At 51.9% G+C, this 20,161-nt stretch overlaps 1 protein-coding gene across 1 annotated transcript in view; it reads left to right on the plus strand.

Annotated features, from left to right (window-relative positions):
- The first annotated feature begins 317 nt into the window (after positions 1 to 317).
- fbxo3 (F-box protein 3) overlaps positions 318 to 20,161 on the plus strand; it is a 48,362-nt gene continuing 28,518 nt past the window's right edge. Inside the window, exons 1-2 of the mRNA XM_068046779.1 lie at positions 318 to 478; positions 19,556 to 19,645. Coding sequence (XP_067902880.1) covers positions 363 to 478; positions 19,556 to 19,645 — 206 coding nt within the window. The 5' untranslated portion in view covers positions 318 to 362. The remainder of the gene's footprint in view (positions 479 to 19,555; positions 19,646 to 20,161) is intronic.

Below are 20,161 nucleotides of genomic sequence, written 5' to 3' on the forward strand. Positions count from 1 at the left end.
CTGAGGGGGAGGGACTCTGCGGAGCTCCGCCCTAGGGGTGGGGCTGTACGGGAGCTCCGCCCTGAGGGGGAGGGACTCTGCGGAGCTCCGCCCTAGGGGTGGGGCTGTACGGGAGCTCCGCCCTGAGGGGGAGGGACTCTGCGGAGCTCCGCCCGGGGGTGGGGCTGTACGGGAGCTCCGCCCTGAGGGGGAGGGACTCTGCGGAGCTCCGCCCGGGGGTGGGGCTGTACGGGAGCTCCGCCCTGAGGGGGAGGGACTCTGCGGAGCTCCGCCCTGAGGGGGAGGGACTCTGCGGAGCTCCGCCCAGGGGTGGGGCTGTACGGAAGCTCCGCCTTCGGGGCAGGCTCGGATCCGGCGGTAAGATGGCGGCCGCGGGCTTGGATGTTGTTGAGGCCGAGGATCAGCTGTGTGCGCAGCTCCTGCCCTCAGAGCCTCTCCTCCTCGTCCTCTCCTTTCTCGGATATCGAGACCTGATCAGGTAGCTGCGGCGGAGAAACTAGGACCAGAATCGGGAGGCGAGAATTAGAGGCTGACGAGCAGGCCCGGAGGGGCGGGGGTCAGGGAAGGAGTTGAGAGGCGAGGGGGAGGAGGTGAGGAGAAGGAGCGTGATGTGAGAGGTGAGGAGGGGCTGGGGAAGGGGAGTGGAGGAGAGAGGAGGTGGGTGAGGGTAAGAGCAGGAGATGTTCGGAGGAGATAGAAGGAGGAGTGGGGGAGACTGGTTAGGGGCTGAGGAGGGAATGGGGGGAGGGTTATCGTGAGGGGAGGAAGGGGTGAATGTGTGGGAGGGTGTGGATGAAGGATTGAGGGTGGGCAGGGTTCAGGAGGGGGAGGAGATGAGGGAGGGGATGGAGGTGAGAGGGCAGGAGGAGGAGGGTGAGGAGAGAATGTGGAAGGGTAGGGGTTAGGGGCTGAGGAAGGGGTAGAAGATGAGGGGTGTGGGGAGAGTTGTTAGGAGATGGAGGACGATAGTGAGGGGAGGGAATGAAGAGGGAGGGATGGGGAGGGGAGGGAAGGTATGAGGGGAGTGCGGGGAGGGAAGGTATGAGGGGAGTGCGGGGAGGGAAGGTATGAGGGGAGTGCGGGGAGGGAAGGTATGAGGGGAGTGCGGGGAGGGAAGGTATGAGGGGAGTGCGGGGAGGGAAGGTATGAGGGGAGTGCGGGTATGAGGGAAGGTATGAGGGGAGTGCGGGTATGAGGGAAGGTATGAGGGGAGTGCGGGTATGAGGGAAGGTATGAGGGGAGTGCGGGTATGAGGGAAGGTATGAGGGGAGTGCGGGTATGAGGGAAGGTATGAGGGGAGTGCGGGTATGAGGGAAGGTATGAGGGGAGTGCGGGTATGAGGGAAGGTATGAGGGGAGTGCGGGTATGAGGGAAGGTATGAGGGGAGTGCGGGTATGAGGGAAGGTATGAGGGGAGTGCGGGTATGAGGGAAGGTATGAGGGGAGTGCGGGTATGAGGGGAGGTATGAGGGGAGTGCGGGTATGAGGGGAGGTATGAGGGGAGTGCGGGTATGAGGGGAGGTATGAGGGGAGTGCGGGTATGAGGGGAGGTATGAGGGGAGTGCGGGTATGAGGGGAGGTATGAGGGGAGTGCGGGTATGAGGGGAGGTATGAGGGGAGTGCGGGTATGAGGGGAGGTATGAGGGGAGTGCGGGTATGAGGGGAGGTATGAGGGGAGTGCGGGTATGAGGGGAGGTATGAGGGGAGTGCGGGTATGAGGGGAGGTATGAGGGGAGTGCGGGTATGAGGGGAGGTATGAGGGGAGTGCGGGTATGAGGGGAGGTATGAGGGGAGTGCGGGTATGAGGGGAGGTATGAGGGGAGTGCGGGGAGGGAAGGTATGAGGGGAGTGCGGGGAGGGAAGGTATGAGGGGAGTGCGGGTATGAGGGAAGGTATGAGGGGAGTGCGGGTATGAGGGAAGGTATGAGGGGAGTGCGGGTATGAGGGGAGGTATGAGGGGAGGTATGAGGGGAGGTATGAGGGGAGGTATGAGGGGAGTGCGGGGAGGGAAGGTATGAGGGGAGTGCGGGGAGGGAAGGTATGAGGGGAGTGCGGGTATGAGGGAAGGTATGAGGGGAGTGCGGGTATGAGGGAAGGTATGAGGGGAGTGCGGGTATGAGGGAAGGTATGAGGGGAGTGCGGGTATGAGGGAAGGTATGAGGGGAGTGCGGGTATGAGGGAAGGTATGAGGGGAGTGCGGGTATGAGGGAAGGTATGAGGGGAGTGCGGGTATGAGGGGAGGTATGAGGGGAGTGCGGGTATGAGGGGAGGTATGAGGGGAGTGCGGGTATGAGGGGAGGTATGAGGGGAGTGCGGGTATGAGGGGAGGTATGAGGGGAGTGCGGGTATGAGGGGAGGTATGAGGGGAGTGCGGGTATGAGGGGAGGTATGAGGGGAGTGCGGGTATGAGGGGAGGTATGAGGGGAGTGCGGGTATGAGGGGAGGTATGAGGGGAGTGCGGGTATGAGGGGAGGTATGAGGGGAGTGCGGGTATGAGGGGAGGTATGAGGGGAGTGCGGGTATGAGGGGAGGTATGAGGGGAGTGCGGGTATGAGGGGAGGTATGAGGGGAGTGCGGGTATGAGGGGAGGTATGAGGGGAGTGCGGGTATGAGGGGAGGTATGAGGGGAGTGCGGGTATGAGGGGAGGTATGAGGGGAGTGCGGGTATGAGGGGAGGTATGAGGGGAGTGCGGGTATGAGGGGAGGTATGAGGGGAGGTATGAGGGGAGGTATGAGGGGAGGTATGAGGGGAGGTATGAGGGGAGTGCGGGTATGAGGGGAGGTATGAGGGGAGTGCGGGTATGAGGGGAGGTATGAGGGGAGTGCGGGTATGAGGGGAGGTATGAGGGGAGTGCGGGTATGAGGGGAGGTATGAGGGGAGTGCGGGTATGAGGGGAGGTATGAGGGGAGTGCGGGTATGAGGGGAGGTATGAGGGGAGTGCGGGTATGAGGGGAGGTATGAGGGGAGTGCGGGTATGAGGGGAGGTATGAGGGGAGTGCGGGTATGAGGGGAGGTATGAGGGGAGGTATGAGGGGAGTGCGGGTATGAGGGGAGGTATGAGGGGAGGTATGAGGGGAGTGCGGGTATGAGGGGAGGGATGAGGGGAGTGCGGGTATGAGGGAAGGGATGAGGGGAGTGCGGGTATGAGGGAAGGTATGAGGGGAGTGCGGGTATGAGGGAAGGTATGAGGGGAGTGCGGTTATGAGGGAAGGTATGAGGGGAGTGCGGGTATGAGGGAAGGTATGAGGGGAGTGCGGGTATGAGGGAAGGTATGAGGGGAGTGCGGGTATGAGGGAAGGTATGAGGGGAGTGCGGGTATGAGGGAAGGTATGAGGGGAGTGCGGGTATGAGGGAAGGTATGAGGGGAGTGCGGGTATGAGGGAAGGTATGAGGGGAGTGCGGGTATGAGGGAAGGTATGAGGGGAGTGCGGGTATGAGGGAAGGTATGAGGGGAGTGCGGGTATGAGGGAAGGTATGAGGGGAGTGCGGGTATGAGGGAAGGTATGAGGGGAGTGCGGGTATGAGGGAAGGTATGAGGGGAGTGCGGGTATGAGGGAAGGTATGAGGGGAGTGCGGGTATGAGGGAAGGTATGAGGGGAGTGCGGGTATGAGGGAAGGTATGAGGGGAGTGCGGGTATGAGGGAAGGTATGAGGGAAGGTCTGAGGGGAGTGCGGGTATGAGGGAAGGTCTGAGGGGAGTGCGGGTATGAGGGAAGGTCTGAGGGGAGTGCGGGTATGAGGGAAGGTCTGAGGGGAGTGCGGGTATGAGGGAAGGTCTGAGGGGAGTGCGGGTATGAGGGAAGGTCTGAGGGGAGTGCGGGTATGAGGGAAGGTCTGAGGGGAGTGCGGGTATGAGGGAAGGTCTGAGGGGAGTGCGGGTATGAGGGAAGGTCTGAGGGGAGTGCGGACAGAGGGGAGGGAAGGGGGCGAGTGCGGGGCGGGGAGTGCGGACAGAGGGGAGGGAAGGGGGCGAGTGCGGGGCGGGGAGTGCGGACAGAGGGGAGGGAAGGGGGCGAGTGCGGGGCGGGGAGTGCGGACAGAGGGGCGGGGAGTGCGGACAGAGGGGAGGGAAGGGGGCGAGTGCGGGCAGAGGGGAGGGAAGGAGGGGGAGTGCGGGGAGAGGGGGTGCGGGGAGGGATGGATAGGGGATTGAGGGAAGTGGGGGGAGAGGGGATTGAGGGAAGGAGGGGGAGTGGGGGGAGAGGGGAGGTTGGGAAGGGGGGGGAGAGGGGAGGTTGGGAAGGGGGGGGAGAGGGGAGGTTGGGAAGGGGGGGGGGGAGAGGGGAGGTTGGGAAGGGGGGGGGGGGGGAGAGGGGAGGTTGGGAAGGGGGGGGGGGGGAGAGGGGAGGTTGGGAAGTGGGGGGGGAGAGGGGAGGTTGGGAAGGGGGGGGGGGAGAGAGGGGAGGTTGGGAAGGGGGGGGGGAGAGAGGGGAGGTTGGGAAGGGGGGGGGGGAGAGGGGAGGTTGGGAAGGGGGGGGGGGAGAGGGGAGGTTGGGAAGGGGGGGAGAGAGAGGGGAGGTTGGGAAGGGGGGGGAGAGGGGAGGTTGGGAAGGAGGGGGAGGGAGGGAAGGAGGGGGAGAGGAGAGGTAGGGAAGGAAGGAGGGACAGTGGGGGGAGAGGGGAGGGAGGGAAGGAGAGGGGAGGGAGGGAAGGAGGGTGTGTGGGGGGAGAGGGGAGGGGGTGATGGGAGGGAAGGAGGGGGAGTGGGGGGAGATGGGAGGGAGGGGAGGGAAGGAGGGGGAGAGGGGAGGGAGGGAAGGCAGGAGGGGGAGTGGTGGGAGATTGGAGGGAGGGAAGGAGGGGGAGAGGGGAGGGAGGGAAGGAGGGGGAGAGGGGAGGGAGGGAAGGAGGGGGAGAGGGGAGGGAGGGAAGGAGGGGGAGAGGGGAGGGAGGGAAGGAAGGAGGAGGAGGGGGAGATGGGGGGGGGAGGAGGGGGAGATGGGGGGGGGAGGAGGGGGAGATGGGGGGGGGGAGGAGGGGGAGATGGGGGGGGGGGGTGGAGGGGGAGATGGGGGGGGGGGGGAGGAGGGGGAGATGGGGGGGGGGGGAGGAGGGGGAGATGGGGGGGGGGGAGGAGGGGCAGATGGGGGGGGGGGGAGGAGGGGGAGTGGGGGGAAGGAGGGGGAGGGAGGGAAGGAGGGGGAGAGGGGTGGGAAGGAGGGGGAGTGGGGAGAGAGGGGAGGGAGGGTTGTTAGTGGGTGTGAGGGAGGGAAGGGGGGTGAGAGGGGAGGTTGGGAAGGGGGGGGAAGAGGGGAGGTTGGGAAGGGGGGGAGAGGGGAGGTTGGGAAGGGGGGAGGGGGGGGAGAGGGGAGGTTGGGAAGGGGGGGGGAGAGGGGAGGTTGGGAAGGGGGGGGGAGAGGGGAGGTTGGGAAGGAGGGGGAGAGGGGAGGTTGGGAAGGAGGGGGTGGGAGGGAAGGAGGGGGAGAGGGGAGGTAGGGAAGGACGGAGGGGCAGTGGGGGGAGAGGGCAGAGAGGTAAGGAAGGGGAGGGAGGGGGAGGGGAGAGGGCAAGGAGGGGGGTGAGGGGAGGGAGGGAAAGAAGGAGGGGGAGAGGAGAGGTAGGGAAGGAAGGAGGGACAGTGGGGGGAGAGGGGAGGGAGGGAAGGAGTGGGGAGAGAGGGGAGGGAAGGAGGGTGTGTGGGGGGAGAGGGGAGGGGGAGATGGGAGGGGAGAGGGAGGGGAGTGAAGGAAGGGGAGAGGGGAGGGAGGGAAGGCAGGAGGGGGAGTGGTGGGAGGGAAGGAGGGGGAGAGGGGAGGGAGGGAAGGAAGGAGGAGGAGGGGGAGATGGGGGGGGAGAGGGAAGGAGGGGGAGAGGGGAGGGAAGGAGGGGGAGTGGGGGGGGGAGGGGAGGGAGGGTTGTTAGTGGGGAGGGAGTGGGGGTGAGGGAGGGAAGGAGGGGGAGAGGGAAGGGAGGGAAGGAAGGAGGGGGAGAGGGGAGGAAGAGGGGGAGGTTAGGAAGGAGGAGGAGGAGGAGGGAGGGAAGGAGGGGGAGAGGGTAGGGAGGGAAGGAGGGGGAGAGGGTAGGGAGGGAAGGAGGGGGAGAGGGTAGGGAGGGAAGGAGGGGGAGAGGGTAGGGAGGGAAGGAAGGAGGGAGGGAAGGCGGGGGAGAGGGAAGGAGGGGGACTGCGAGGGGAAGGGAGGGGCTGTGCGGGGAGAGGGGAAGGGAGGGGGGAGTGCGAGGAGAAGGGAAGGGAGGGGGGAGTGCGAGGAGAGGGGAGGGATGGAAGGAGGGGGAGTGCGGGGAGAGGGGAGGGAAGGAGAGGGGAAGGAGGGGGAGGGGAGGGAAGGAGGGGAGGGAGGGAGGGGAGAGGGGAGGGAAGGAGGGGGAGTGCGGAGACTGAAGGCAGAGGAGGATGTGAAGGAAGGGTGAGGGAAGGAGGGCGAGGGGGAGGATGTGCGGGCAGGAGTGAGTGAGGGGGTGGGGGAAGTGTGTGAGACAACAGGAAGGAAGGAGGGGGAGGGTATGAGGGGAGCGGGGTAGTGTGTGAGGAGAGGGCAGTGGATGACAAGAAAAGCTGTTCTCATTCGCCTGATGGTATAAAGCCTTGGGGACACAGATCTGACGTTTTGGGCAAGTGATGCAGGGGGATGTGAGGAAGAACTTTGTTCCCCTATCCCACCTAGACTTGCACGTTCCAAGTATTGTGTGACTTCCCTTTTCCGCCTACTAAAATGTACTACCTCTCATTTAACTGTGTTGGACGTCATTTGCCAATTATTTGCCCATTCTACAGGTTTGTCCATGTCCTCCTGTAATTTGTTGCATACCCCTCAGTATTGACTATCCTCCCCAATTTGGTGTCATCTGCAAGTTTAGAAAGTGTTTTTGATTCCAAAGTCCAAATCATTAATATAAATTGTGAACAGCAGCTGTCCCAGCACAGATCCTTCCCTCCTCCTGCCACCCTGAATTTTTTACCCTTTAATCCTTTGCTCTACTTTCTGTCTTGAAGCCAGCGAGCAAGAAATCCATTTTGCCACTTGTCTGCTGACTCCACATTCATTATCCATTAGTTGATTATGCGGCACCTTATCGAAGGCCTTTTGAAAATCCAGATGAACTACATTTTTTTTTAGAGATACTGCACTGAAACAGGCCCTTCGGCCCACTGAGTCTGTGCCTACCATCTAGCACCCATTTTATACTAACCCTACATTAATCCCATATTCCCACCTTCCCTCAATTCTCCTTCCACCTATCTACACTAGGGGCAATTTACAATGGCCAGTTTACCTATCAACCTGCAAGTCTTTGGCTGTGGGAGAAAACCGGAGCACCCGGCTGAAACCCGCGCGGTCACAGGGAGAACTTGCACACTCTGCACAGGCAGTACCCGGAACCGAACCCGGATCGCTGGAACTGTGAGGCTGCAGTGCTAACCACTGCGCCACTTAATCTCTACATTACCATTGTCTACTCTCTCTTACTTCCTGCAACAATTCAATAGGTTGGTCAAGCAAGATATTTTCTTTTGAAATCCATGCTGACTATTCATTATTATACTTTTCTAGCTGTTCTTCTCCTTTAGTAGGGATTGCATTATTTTTCCTATCGTTGATGTTCAGCTGACTGGTCTATAATTCGCTGGATGCGGAATCATAGGAAGTTTAAGGCACAGAAAGAGGCCACTCGGCCCATCGTGTCTGTGCCGGCCAAAAAACGATCGACCTATTCTAATTCCACCTTCCAGCATTTGGTCTGTCGCCCTGCAGATTACGGCACTTGAGGTGCATATCCAGACTCCGTTTGAATGAGTTGAGGGTTTTCTGCCTCAACCATCCTTTCAGGCAATGAGTTCCAGACCCCCACCATCCTCTGGGTGCAACGGTTTTTCCTCACCTCCCCTCTAATTTTTCCAGCAATCACTTTAAATCTATGCCCCCTCATCACTGACCTTTCTGCTAAGGTGAACAGACCCTTCACCTCCCTCTATCCAGGCCCCTCAAAATCTTGTACATTTCAATCAGATCTCCCTCAGCATTCTCTGTTCCAAGGAGAATCCCAGCCTATCCAATCTTTTCTCAACTGCATTTTTCCAGTCCTGGCAACATCCTGGTAAATCTCCTCTGTAACCTCTCCAGTGCAATTGCATCCTTTCTGTAATGAGGTGACCAGAACTGCACACAGTACTCAAGTTGTGGCCTAACCAATGAGTTATACAGTTCCAGCATAACCTCCCTGCTCTTATATTCTATACCTCGGCTGATAAAGGGAAGGAGTCCATATACCTTCTTAACCACCTTATCGACTTGTCCTGTTACCTTCAGGGATTTGTGGACAATCACTCCAAGATCCTTCACTTTCTCTACACTTCTCAGTATTTTCCCATTTATCGTGTTTTCCTTTGCCTTGTTTGACCTCCCCAAATGCATCACCTCACACTTCTCCAGGTTGAATTCCATTTGCCACTTTTCTGCCCATCTTCCCATCCAATATCTTCCTGCAGCCATTCTCCTCACTATCTACCACATGGCCAATCTTTATGTCTTCTGGCTCTACATTTGTCATTAATATATACCACAAAAAGCAGGGGACCCAGTACTGAGCCCAGCAGAACGCCACTGGGAACAACCCTCCAGTTGCTAAAACACCCGTCAACAATTACCCTTTTTATCCTGCCACTGAGCCAATTTTGTATCCATCTTGCTGCATTTCCCTGGATCCCATGGTATTTTTTTTTTTAACAAGTCTGCCATGTGGGACCTTGTCAAAAGCCTTGCTAAAATCCATGTTCACCACATCAACTGCACTATCTTCCTTGTTACTTCAAAAAATTCAAGTTGGTCAAACAAGATCTTTCCTCAACAAATCTATGCTTGATTAACCTGTGCCTTTCTAAGTGACAGTTTATCCTGTCTCTCAGAATAGATTCCAATAGTTTGCCCACTACTGAGGTTAGACTGACTGGCCTGTAATTATTCAGTCTATCCCTCGCTCCCTTTTTAAACAGAGGTATGATGTTAGCAGTTCTCCAGTCATCTCAGCACACCTGTATCCAGTGAGGACTGTAAAATGATGGTCAGACCCTCTGCTCTTTCCTCTCTTGCTTCTTTTAACAGCCTAGGGTACATTTCATCTGGCCCTGGTGATTTATCGACTTTCAAGGATGCTAATCCGATTAATACTTTTCTCCCTATGTTTATCACATCCACTACTTCACACTCTTCCTCCTTATCTCTGCATTGTCCCTCTCTTTTGTGAAGACAGACGCAAAGTATTCATTAAAAACATACCAATATCTTCCGCTCCTACACTACGGTCTTTTATAGGCCCTCCTCTCTCCTTAGTTAATCTCTTACTCTTAATGTATTCAGAGAATCACAGAATTGTTAGTGCAGAAGGCAGCCATTCGGCCCGTTGTGTCTGCACCAGCTCTCTGAAAGAGCAACTCCCTCAGTACCATTCCCCTGCCTTCTCCCCATAACCCTGCACGTTCTTCCTTTTCAGATAATTGTCTAATTCCCTTTTGAATGCTTCAGTTGAACCTGCTCCACCACGTTCTCAGGCAGCGTATTCTAGATGTGTATTATATGTGCATATATGGTATAATGTATTGATAAAATCAAGGTGAACCCAAAGATGTTTTTCTTGTCAATATTCTTTCATGCTCTCTCTTTGCTTTCCTAATTTCCTTTTTGATTTCACCCCTTCACTTTCTATACTCTTTGCTTTCTGTAGTATTGAGTTCTTGGTGTTGGACATAAGCTTTCCTTTTCTGCCTTATATTACCCTGTCGGCTCCTTGACATCCATGGGGCTGTAGATTTGGCTGCCTCACCCTTTTTCTTTGTGGGAACATGTTTACTCTGAACCCCTTGACTCTCCCTTTTGAATGCCTCCCACTGTTCTGACACTGATTTACCTTCAAGTCGCTGTTTCCAGTCCACTTTCGCTAAATGACTCCTCAGTTTAGTAAAATTGGCTTTGCCCCAACATGTTCTATTTCCCTCTTAAATTATAGGAATTATGTCGAGAGGGGGAGGGAGTGTCAGTGTTAGAACGGGAATTAGAGGGGGAGGAATCTGAGTTGGAGAGAGCCAGACTGAAAGATTGAGAGGCAGAGAAAGGTGGAGGGCATCTATGTGAAAGAAGGAGGCAAAGGTGGCAGAGAGAGAGAGAGACGGGGGAGAGAAAGCCTGGCACAGATTGTGAGGAAGAGGACTTTGCTAAAGTTATGGTAAATGTGGAGATTGCTGGGATACTGGATGGCATAAAAATTAGAGAAACTACGAGAAAGGGTGACAGTATTTAAAGGGGGTATGTCACCCAGTCTGGATGGGATGCATCCAAGGATGCTGAGGAAAGTCAGGGTGAACATTGTGGAGGCACTGGCCATAATCTTCCAATCCTTCGCAGATACAGGGGTGGTGCCAGAGGACTAGAAAATTACAAAAAAAGGTGGGAAGGGTAAGTCTGGTAGTTAAAGGCTAGTCAGTTTAACTTTGATGCTGGGGAGGCTTTTAGACACAATAATTCAGCAGAATATCAACAGGAGAATAAGCACCGACTAATGAAGGATAATTGGCACGGGTTTATTCAAGGCAAATCTTCACTGAGATTTTGATGAGGTAACAGAGAGGGTGGTTGAGGACAGTGCAGTTGATGCTGTGTTTAGGGACTTCCAAAGGACATATGATAACGTACCAGGTATTAGGCTTGTTAGGAAAATTGAAGCTCATGGGATACAAGGGTCAGTAGTAGCATGGATACAAAACTGGTTAAGTGATAGGAAACTGCGAGCTGTGATGATTGGCTGTTCTTCAGACAGGAGGGAGGTATACAGCGATGTTCCCTGAGGTTCAGTAGCTGAATCACTGCTGCTTTGAGATGCATTAATGAATTGGACTTGAGGGTACAGGGCAGATGACATGAAACTTGGAAGTGTAGTAGAGTGAGGAAGATAGTAATAGACTTCAGGAAGGTATGGACAGGCTGGTGGAATGGGTGGGTACATGTAATATAGGAAATAGGAGCAGAGAGACCATTCAGCCCCTCAAGCCTGCTCTGCCATTCAACTAGATCATGGCTGAACTACTTCACACAAACTTCGGAACGGGACGAAGGCCATCATTTTCGGCCCTGAAAAGTGCCCAGTCTACCTCACATTATCCAAAAATTTGAGCAACAGGTGAAGCTAGCTGTTTCACATTGCTACTCTGCAGTCACAATATGTGTGGTGTTCACCACTGACAGGATGCTGCCGTCAAGCCAAAAAAGATGTCCTGTCTGTCACACAAATTAGTAACGTGATATATGAATTTCAATGCCAGTACGATGCTAGGCCATATGTCCCAAAGACTGGCGGATCGTATCAAACAACATGTCCCCTCTGCAGTTTGCAACGGGCAAGGTACAGGCCGTACCCAACCAGTCCGTGCTTGCGAAACTCAAAACGCAGTGTCCAACATTAGATGTGATTCCGCGATTGGACCACATTTGCTAAATAATCCTCAGTGTGCTAAGAATTACACTGACAACCAATTTAAGATTGTCAGTTGGGCTCGCAGTGTGGCACATTTGCACATACTGGAAGCTACACAAGACCCTGTTCTTTGCAGACAGAAAGAACATATACATTGCACCTGTTTCATCCAAGCAAAACAAGTGGCAGCCATTTTCTGGTTCATCCTCAGGGCAATGTCTTGATCAATCAGAGTCAAGCTGCCTGGTTTAAATTTTAAACAAAGCTTGACTGTTAACTGTCAGTCACGTTAAACTGGTGCGTTCTCCATGACAACGCCTCTACCAAATACAGTTCACTTGCCAACCAATCAGCTCTGTCTTCTCGTGCAGTATAAAGTGGTTCCTTTCCCTTACATTGGTATTCTTACAGATTGTCCTGATGAGTGCAAGACAAAAAGCTTCAACATGTTTCTATTTTCAGCAATAAATGAATTCCCTCATTATCATTATCCTATAAATTTTGCACTGCTATCTAATTTCCTAACAGATTTGTTCCTCTATATCTTTCCCACTAGTTGGTTGCCGATAGGGACTCAACTTTCAGCCCCATTAATTTCTCCAGTACTACTATTTTACTAATACTAATTTCTTTCAGTTTTAGTTTAGTTTAGAGATACAGCACTGAAACAGGCCCTTCGGCCCACCGAGTCTGTGCCGACCATTAACCACGCATTTATACTAATCCTACTCGAATCCCATATTCCTACCACATCCCCACCTGTCCCTATATTTCCCTACCACCTACCTATACTAGTGGCAATTTATAATGGCCAATTTACCTATCAACCTGCAAGTCTTTGGCATGTGAGAGGAAACCGGAGCACCCGGAGGAAATCCACGCAGACACAGGGGGGACTTGGAAACTCCACACAGGCAGTACCCAGAATTGATCCCGGGTCGCTGGAGCTGTGAGGCTGCGGTGCTAACCACTGCGCCACTGTGCCGCCCATTCTTCATTCTCATCAGTCCTTTGGTTCTCTAGTATTCCTGGGAGGTTTTTCTGTATCTTCCTCTGTGAAGACAGACACAAAGTATTTTAGTTTCTCTGCCATTTACTTATTCCCCATTATAGATTTTCTTGTCTCTGCCTGTAGTGGGCTCCTTGTTTGGTGCTGATAGAGATGACGATGACACAAAAAAAGAGTGTGTATGATGCATGTCAGCTGAACTCATCAATTGCGAACCAGGCCATATACAATAAGTTGAGAGGGGACCAGAAGAGGAAAATAAGACTGACGGAGAGAACAAACAAAGAACAGTACAGCACAGGAACAGGCCATTCGGCCCTCCAAGCCTGCGCCGATCTTGATGCCTGCCTAAACTAAAACCTTCTGCACTTCCGGGGTCCGTATCCCTCTATTCCCATCCTATTCATGTATTTGTCAAGATGTCTCTTAAACGTCGCTATTGTATCTGCTTCCACCACCCCCCTGACAGCAAGTTCCAGGCGCTCACCACCCTCTGTGTAAAAAAAAAACGTGCCTCGCACATCCCCTCTAAACTTTGCCCCTCGCACCTTAAACCTATGTCCCCTAGTAACTGACTCTTCCACCCTGGAAAAAAGCTTCTGACTATCCACTCTGTCCATGCCGCTCATAACTTTGTAAACCTCTATCATGTCGCCCCTCCACCTCCGTCGTTCCAGTGAAAACAATCCGAGTTTTTCCAACCTCCTCATAGCTAATGCCCTCCAGACCAGGCAACATCCTGGTAAACCTCCTCTGTACCCTCTCCAAAGCCTCCACGTCCTTCTGGTAGTATGGCGACCAGAATTGCACGCAATATTCTAAGTGTGGCCTAACTAAGGTTCTGTACAGCTGCAGCATGACTTGCCAATTTTTATACTCTATGCCCCGACCGATGAAGGCAAGCATGCCGTATGCCTTCTTGACTACCTTATCCACCTGCGTTGCCACTTTCAGTGACCTGTGGACCTGTACGCCCATATCGCTGTGCCTGTCAATACTCCTAAGGGTTCTGCCATTTACTGTATACTTCCCACCTGCATTAGACCTTCCAAAATGCATTACCTCACATTTGTCCGGATTAAACTCAATCTGCCATTTCTCCGCCCAAGTCTCCAACCGATTGATATCCTGCTGTATCCTCTGACAATCCTCATCATTATCCGCAACTCCACCAACCTTTGTGTCATCCGCAAACTTACTAATCAGACCAGCTACATTTTCCTCTAAATCATTTATATATACTACAAACAGCAAAGGTCCTGGCACTGATTCCTGCGGAACACCACTAGTCACATCCCTCCATTCAGAAAAACACCCATCCACTGATGCCCTCTGTCTTCTATGACAGAGCCAGTTCTGTATCCATCTTGCCAGCTCACCTCTGATCCTGTGTGACTTCACCTTTTGTACCAGTCTGCCATGCGGGACCTTGTCAAAGCCTTTACTAAAGTCCATATAGATAACATCCACTGCCCTTCCTTCATCAATCATTTTTGTTACTTCCTCAAAAAACTCAATCAAAGTAGTGAGACACGACCTCCCCTTCACAAAACCATGCTGTCTCTCGCTAGTAGTGAAAATAAAATGACAGTCAACATAAAAGGAAACCCAAAGTATGTAAATAGTAGCAAGCAGTAAGAGGAGTGGGGCTTCTTAGGGACAGAGAGGGTAATATATGATTAGAGGCACAGGGCAAGGCTAATGTACTCAGAGTGCTCACTAAGGAAATGGAGGCTGACAAACTATCAGTAGAAGCAGAGAGAGTACAGGCAATGGATAGGATAAAGATTGACAGGGTCGGGGGTGGGGTACTAAAAAGGCTGGCTATGCTCAGGTAGATAAGTCACCTGATCTGCATGGCTTGGTATCCCAGGTTGCTAAAGGAAGTGGGGATGGTGATGGCAGAATGGTGTACAAGGACGAGGGGACATAAATTGGAAGTTTTGGGCAAAAGATGCAGGGGGACATGAGGAAGTATATTTTTATGAAGCAGGTGGTAATGACCTGGAACTCATTGCCCACAAGAGTGATGGAAGTGGAGATGATCAATGACTTCAAAAGGAGGTTGGATAGCCACCTGGGAGAAATGGACTTGCAGGGCTCCAGGGATCGAGCCAGCGAATGTGGACTGACAGCATAGCTACTCGGAGAGCCAGCATGGACTCAATGGGCTGAATGGCCTCCCTCTGTGCCATAAATGACTCTGACATTTGTCTTTGCTAATCTTTTCCTTTTTACATACCTGTGGAAGCTTTTTACAGTCTATTTGTTTCTTGCTTGTTTACTTTCATGTTCCATTTTCTCTGTCAGTTCCTTGGTCCTTCTTTGCTGAATTCTAAAATGCTCCCAATCCTTAGGCTTACTACTTTTTTGGCAACTTTATAAGCCTCTTCCTTTGCTCTTTAATACAGTCTTTAACTTCTCTTGTTAGCCATGGCTGGATCACCTTTCCCACTGGGTTTTTGTGCCTCAAAGGAATTGTAAATCTGTTGTAAACTATGTATTAATTCTTTAAATGCTAGCCATTGCCTGTCTACCTTCATACCTTGTCATGTAGTTTCCCTGTCTACCACAGCCAGTTTGTCCCTCATAGCTTCCTAGTTTCCTTTGTTTAGATTTAAGACCCTAGTTTCAGATTGAATGACATCACTTTTAAATTTATTGTGAAATTCAATCATATGATCACTGTTCCCTAGAGGTTCCTTTACAATAGATTATTAATTAGCACTTTCTCATTGCACAATACTAGATCTAAAATAGTTTGTTCTCTAGTGAGTTCCTCAATATGCTGTTCTAGAAAACCATCTTGTATACATTCCAGAAATTCATCCTCCACAGCATTAGTGCTAATTAGGTTTACCCAGTTTATATGTAGATTGATGTCCCTATAATTACTGTATTACCCTTGTTACATGCACCTCTAATTTTCTGATATATACCACACCCTACATTACCACTGCTATAAACAACTCCTATCAATGTTTGCTACCCCTTGTTGTTTCTTGGCTCCACCCAAACTTCTACAATTTGATCTCCTAATCTACGATCCCCTCTCACTAATGTACTGATCTCATCCTTTACTAACAGCGCTACCCCATCTCCTTTTTCTTTTTGCCTATCCTCCCTAAATGTCGGCAGATGAAATTCAACACACAATTATGAGATGATACATTTGAGGAGGTAATACAAGTTCATTGGTACAGTTTCAAAGAGAGACCTGGGGGATTTTGTGGACAAATCTTTGAAGGTGTCAGCACAGGTTAACAAAACAGTTAAGGCAAATGGGATCCTGGACTTTATAAATAGAGGCGTAGAGTAAAGGCCTCCTCAGGTCAGGAAAAAAAACCCAACCCGAACCTGACAGTACCACATCGGACCTGAGTCCAACCGGCCCGAGTCCTTCCATTTTTTCCTGCGCCCGGCCCAACCCCACCACCAGAATGTTCACTTTACCTACCTTCTGATTCCAAATCCGTTTTTCACTTTTTCAGTTTGTGCTGGTAAGCAACAAAAGAGTCGCTCACTGTGCACACCGAGTCTCCCTCCTTGATGTCCTGGACTCCCAGATCAGGCAGGCTTTTCAACTTTTGACACTTACTAAACTCAACTTCCCAGCAGAGCAAAGGGTAATACTGTGGGACTGTGTCCGACCCAGCCCAGCCCGACCCGAACCCGAAAGCTGGACTCGACCAAAACCCAACACATGTTGGGTCCCATCAAGTTTGGGTCAGGTAGCAGGCCTTTAGTATAGTGTACAAAAGTCAGGAAGTTATACTGAACCTATGTAAAACATTAGTTTGGCCCGAGATGGAGTATTGTGTCCAATTCTGGGCACCACACTTTAAGGAAGACCTGAAAGTTTTGGAGAGGGTGAGGAGGAGGTTTACCAGAATGGTTCCAGGGATGAGGGATTACAGTGACATAGATAAACTGAAGAAGCTGGGGTTGTTTTCCTGAGAGCGGAGAATGAGATTTGATAGAGTTGTTTAAAATCCTAAGGGTATAGATAGAGTTAACAAAGAGAATGGGTTTCCAATGGCTGAAGGGTCCAGAACCAGAGGTTGAAGATGGATTGGCAGATGAACCAGAGGTGACATGACAAACAGTTTTACACAGCGAATAGTTGGAATTTGAATACATTGCTTGGAAAGGGTGGTAAAACATACTCAGCAGTAGGGAGGAATTGGATAAATACTTGGAGAAAATAAAATTGTAGAGGTATGAGGAAAGCATGGTGGAATAAAACTAACTTGGTAGCTCTGCAAAAGAGTCAGTGTAGACTTGATGGGTAGAATTTTTTTTTATTCATTCATGGGATGTGGGCGTCACTGGCTACGCTACATTTATTGTCCATCCCTAATTGCCCTTGAGAAAGTGGTGGTGAGCTGCCTCCTTGAACCGCTGCAGTCCATGTGGGGTAGGTACACCCACAGTGCTGTTGGGAAGGGAGTTCCAGGATTTTGACCCAGCGACAGTGAAGGAACGGCGATATAGTTCCAAGTCAGGATGGTGTGTGACTTGGACGGGAACTTGCAGGTGGTGATGTTCCCATGCATCTGCTGCTCTTGTCCTTCGAGGTGGTAGAGGTTGCAGGTTTGGAAGATGCTGTCGAAGGACCCTTGGTGCGTTGCTGCAGTGGATCTTGTAGATGGTACACACTGCTGCCACTGTGCGTCAGTGGTGGAGGGAGTGAATGTTTGTAGATGGTGTGCCAATCAAGCAGGTTGCTTTGTCCTGGATGGTGTCGAGCTTCTTGAGTGTTGTTGGAGCTGCACCCATCCAGGCAAGTGGAGAGTATTCCATCACACTCCTGACTTGTACCTTGTAGAAGGTGGACAGGCTTTTGGGAGTCGGGAGGTGAGTTACTCGCCGCAGGATTCCTAGCCTCTGACCTGCTCATGTAGCCACGGTATTTATATGGCTACTCCAATTCAGTTTCTGGTCAATGGTAGCCCCTAGGATGTTGAAAGTGGGGGATTCAGCGACGGTAATGCCATTGAATGTCAAGGGGAGATGGTTAGATTCTCTCTTGTTGGAGATGGTCATTGCCTGGCACTTGTATGGCGCAAATGTTACTTGCCACTTATCAGCCCAAGCCTGGATTTTGTCCAGGTCTTGCTGCATTTCTACACGGACTGCTTCAGTATTTGAGGAGTCGTGAATGGTGCTGAACATTGTGCAATCATCAGCGAACATCCCCACTTCTGACCTTATGATTGAAGGAAGGTAATTGATGAAGCAGCTGAAGATGATTGGGCCTAGGACACTACCCTGAGGAACTCCTGCAGTGGTGTCCTGGAGCTCAGATGATTGACCTCCAACAACCACAGCCATCTTCCTTTGTGCTAGGTATGACTCCAACCAGCAGAGAGCTTTCCTCCTGATTCCCATTGACTTCAGTTTTGCTAGGGCTCCTTGATGCCATACTCGTTCAAATGCTGCCTTGATATCAAGGGCAGTCACTCTCACCTCACCTCTTGAGTTCAGCTCTTTTGTCCATGTTTGAACCAAGGCTGTAATGAGGTCAGGAGCTGAGTGGCCCTGGCGGAACCCAAACTGAGCGTCACTGAGCAGGTTATTGCTAAGCAGGTGCTGCTTGATGGCACTGTTGATGACACCTTCCATCACTTTACTGGTGATTGAGAGTAGACTGATGGAGCGGTAATTGGCCGGGTTGGACTTGTTTTGCTTTTTGTGTACAGGACATACCTGGGCAATTTTCCACATTGGAGGGTAGATGCCAGTGTTGTAGCTGTACTGGAACAGCTTGGCTCGGGGCACAGCAGGTTCTGGAGCACAGGTCTTCAGTACTATCGCTGGAATATTGTCAGGACCCATAGCCTTTGCAGTATCCAGTGCCTTCAGTCATTTCTTGATATCATGCGGTGTGAATCGAATTGGCTGAAGTCTAGCATCTGTAATGGAGGGGGCCCAGATGGATCATTAACTCGGCACTTCTGGCTGAAGATTGTTGCAAATGCTTCAGCCTTATCTTTCGCACTGATGTGCTGGGCTCCGCCATCATTGAGGATGGGGATATTTGTGGAGCCACCTCCTCCAGTTAGTTGTTTAATTGTCCACCACCATTCACGACTGGATGTGGTAGGACTGCAGAGCTTAGATCTGATCCGTTGGTTATGGGATCGCTTAGCTCTGTCTATTGCATGCTACTTATGCAGTTTGGCATGCAAGTTGTCCTGCGTTGTAGCTTCACCAGGTTGACACCTCATTTTGAAGTATGCCTGGTGCTGCTCCTGGCATGCCCTCTGCACTCTTCATTGAACCAGGGTTGGTCTCCTGGCTTGATGGTAATGGTAGAGTGGGGGATATGCCAGGCCATGAGTTCAGAGATACAGCACTGAAACAGGCCCTTCAGCGCACCGAGTCTGTGCCGACCATCAACCACCCATTTATACTAATCCTACATTAATCCCATATTCCTACCACATCCCCACCTGTCCATATATTTCCCTACCACCTACCTATACTAGGGGCAATTGCTAATGGCCAATTTACCTATCAACCTGCAAGTCTTTGGCATGTGGGAGGAAACCGGAGCACCCGGAGAAAACCCACGCAGACACAGGGAGAACTTGCAAACTCCACACAGGCAGTACCCAGAATTGAACCCGGGTCGCTGGAGCTGTGAAGCTGCGGTGCTAACCACTGCGCCACTGTGCCGCCCTGAGGTTACAGATTGTGGTTGAGTACAATTCTGCTGCTGCTGATGGCCCTCAACGCCTCATGGATGCTCAGTTTTGCATTGCTAGATCTGTTCGAAGTCTATCCCATTTAGCACAGTGATAGTGCCACACAACACGAATGATGGGTAAAGAGTGTGACAGGCAGAGTAAGCGCTAGAGACAGAGCCAGGTACAGACACACAGGCAGGGAGTGAGCGACTGAAAGTGGGGTGGGGGGTGGTGACTGGGAGAGCAGGACAGGAAGAGAAAACAAACAAAGGAGAGGGAAGCAGTGTACTGGCTGAATGTCCTATAATTGAAATAGTTTTAGCTCTTTTCGGTCTTTGTGTAAAGCAGAATATTGAAGTTGCGCCAAGACAGCAGTCATTATCACTAATTATCGAGCAGCACATGTCTTCTCTCTCTTCCCCACCCACTCTAGTTGCAGGTCTGTGTGTCGGAGATTCCATCAGCTGTGCAGTCATGACCCTCTGTGGAAAAGGCACTGCAAGAGATACTGGCTGCTGTCAGAGTGAGTATCAGGATGGTGGGGTGAGCGGGGAGGGTGAGGCCTGTTCACTAACGGCCCTTTGAGTGTCGTGTCCCTTACCCTATACTGTGATTGTGTCTATGCAATTTACCTCTCCTGTCTGTACAGTGTACTATGTATCTCTGTAACTGTATGGAAAGTGGAGCTGGAATAGGCCATTTGGCCCTTCGAGCCGCCTGTTCTATTCGACAAGACCATGGCTAATCATCTACCTCAACTCCACCTTCCTAGACTATTGTCACTGCCCTTACTTCCATAGTATCCAAAATCAATCCACCTCTATCTTGTGTAAATATCCACAGCCGTCTGGGGTAGAGAATTCCAAAGATTCACAACCCTCTGCATGAAGAAATGTCTCCTCATCTCAGTCCTAAATGGCCGAACCCTTATTCTAACACTGACCCTGTGCTTTAGATTCCTCAGTTAGGGGAAACATTTTCTCAGCATCTACCTTGTCAAGCCCCTTAAGAATTTTATACAATTCAATGACGTCACCTG

This window comes from Heterodontus francisci, chromosome 14, assembly GCF_036365525.1.
Source record: "Heterodontus francisci isolate sHetFra1 chromosome 14, sHetFra1.hap1, whole genome shotgun sequence".
NCBI classification, from domain to species: domain Eukaryota; kingdom Metazoa; phylum Chordata; class Chondrichthyes; order Heterodontiformes; family Heterodontidae; genus Heterodontus; species Heterodontus francisci.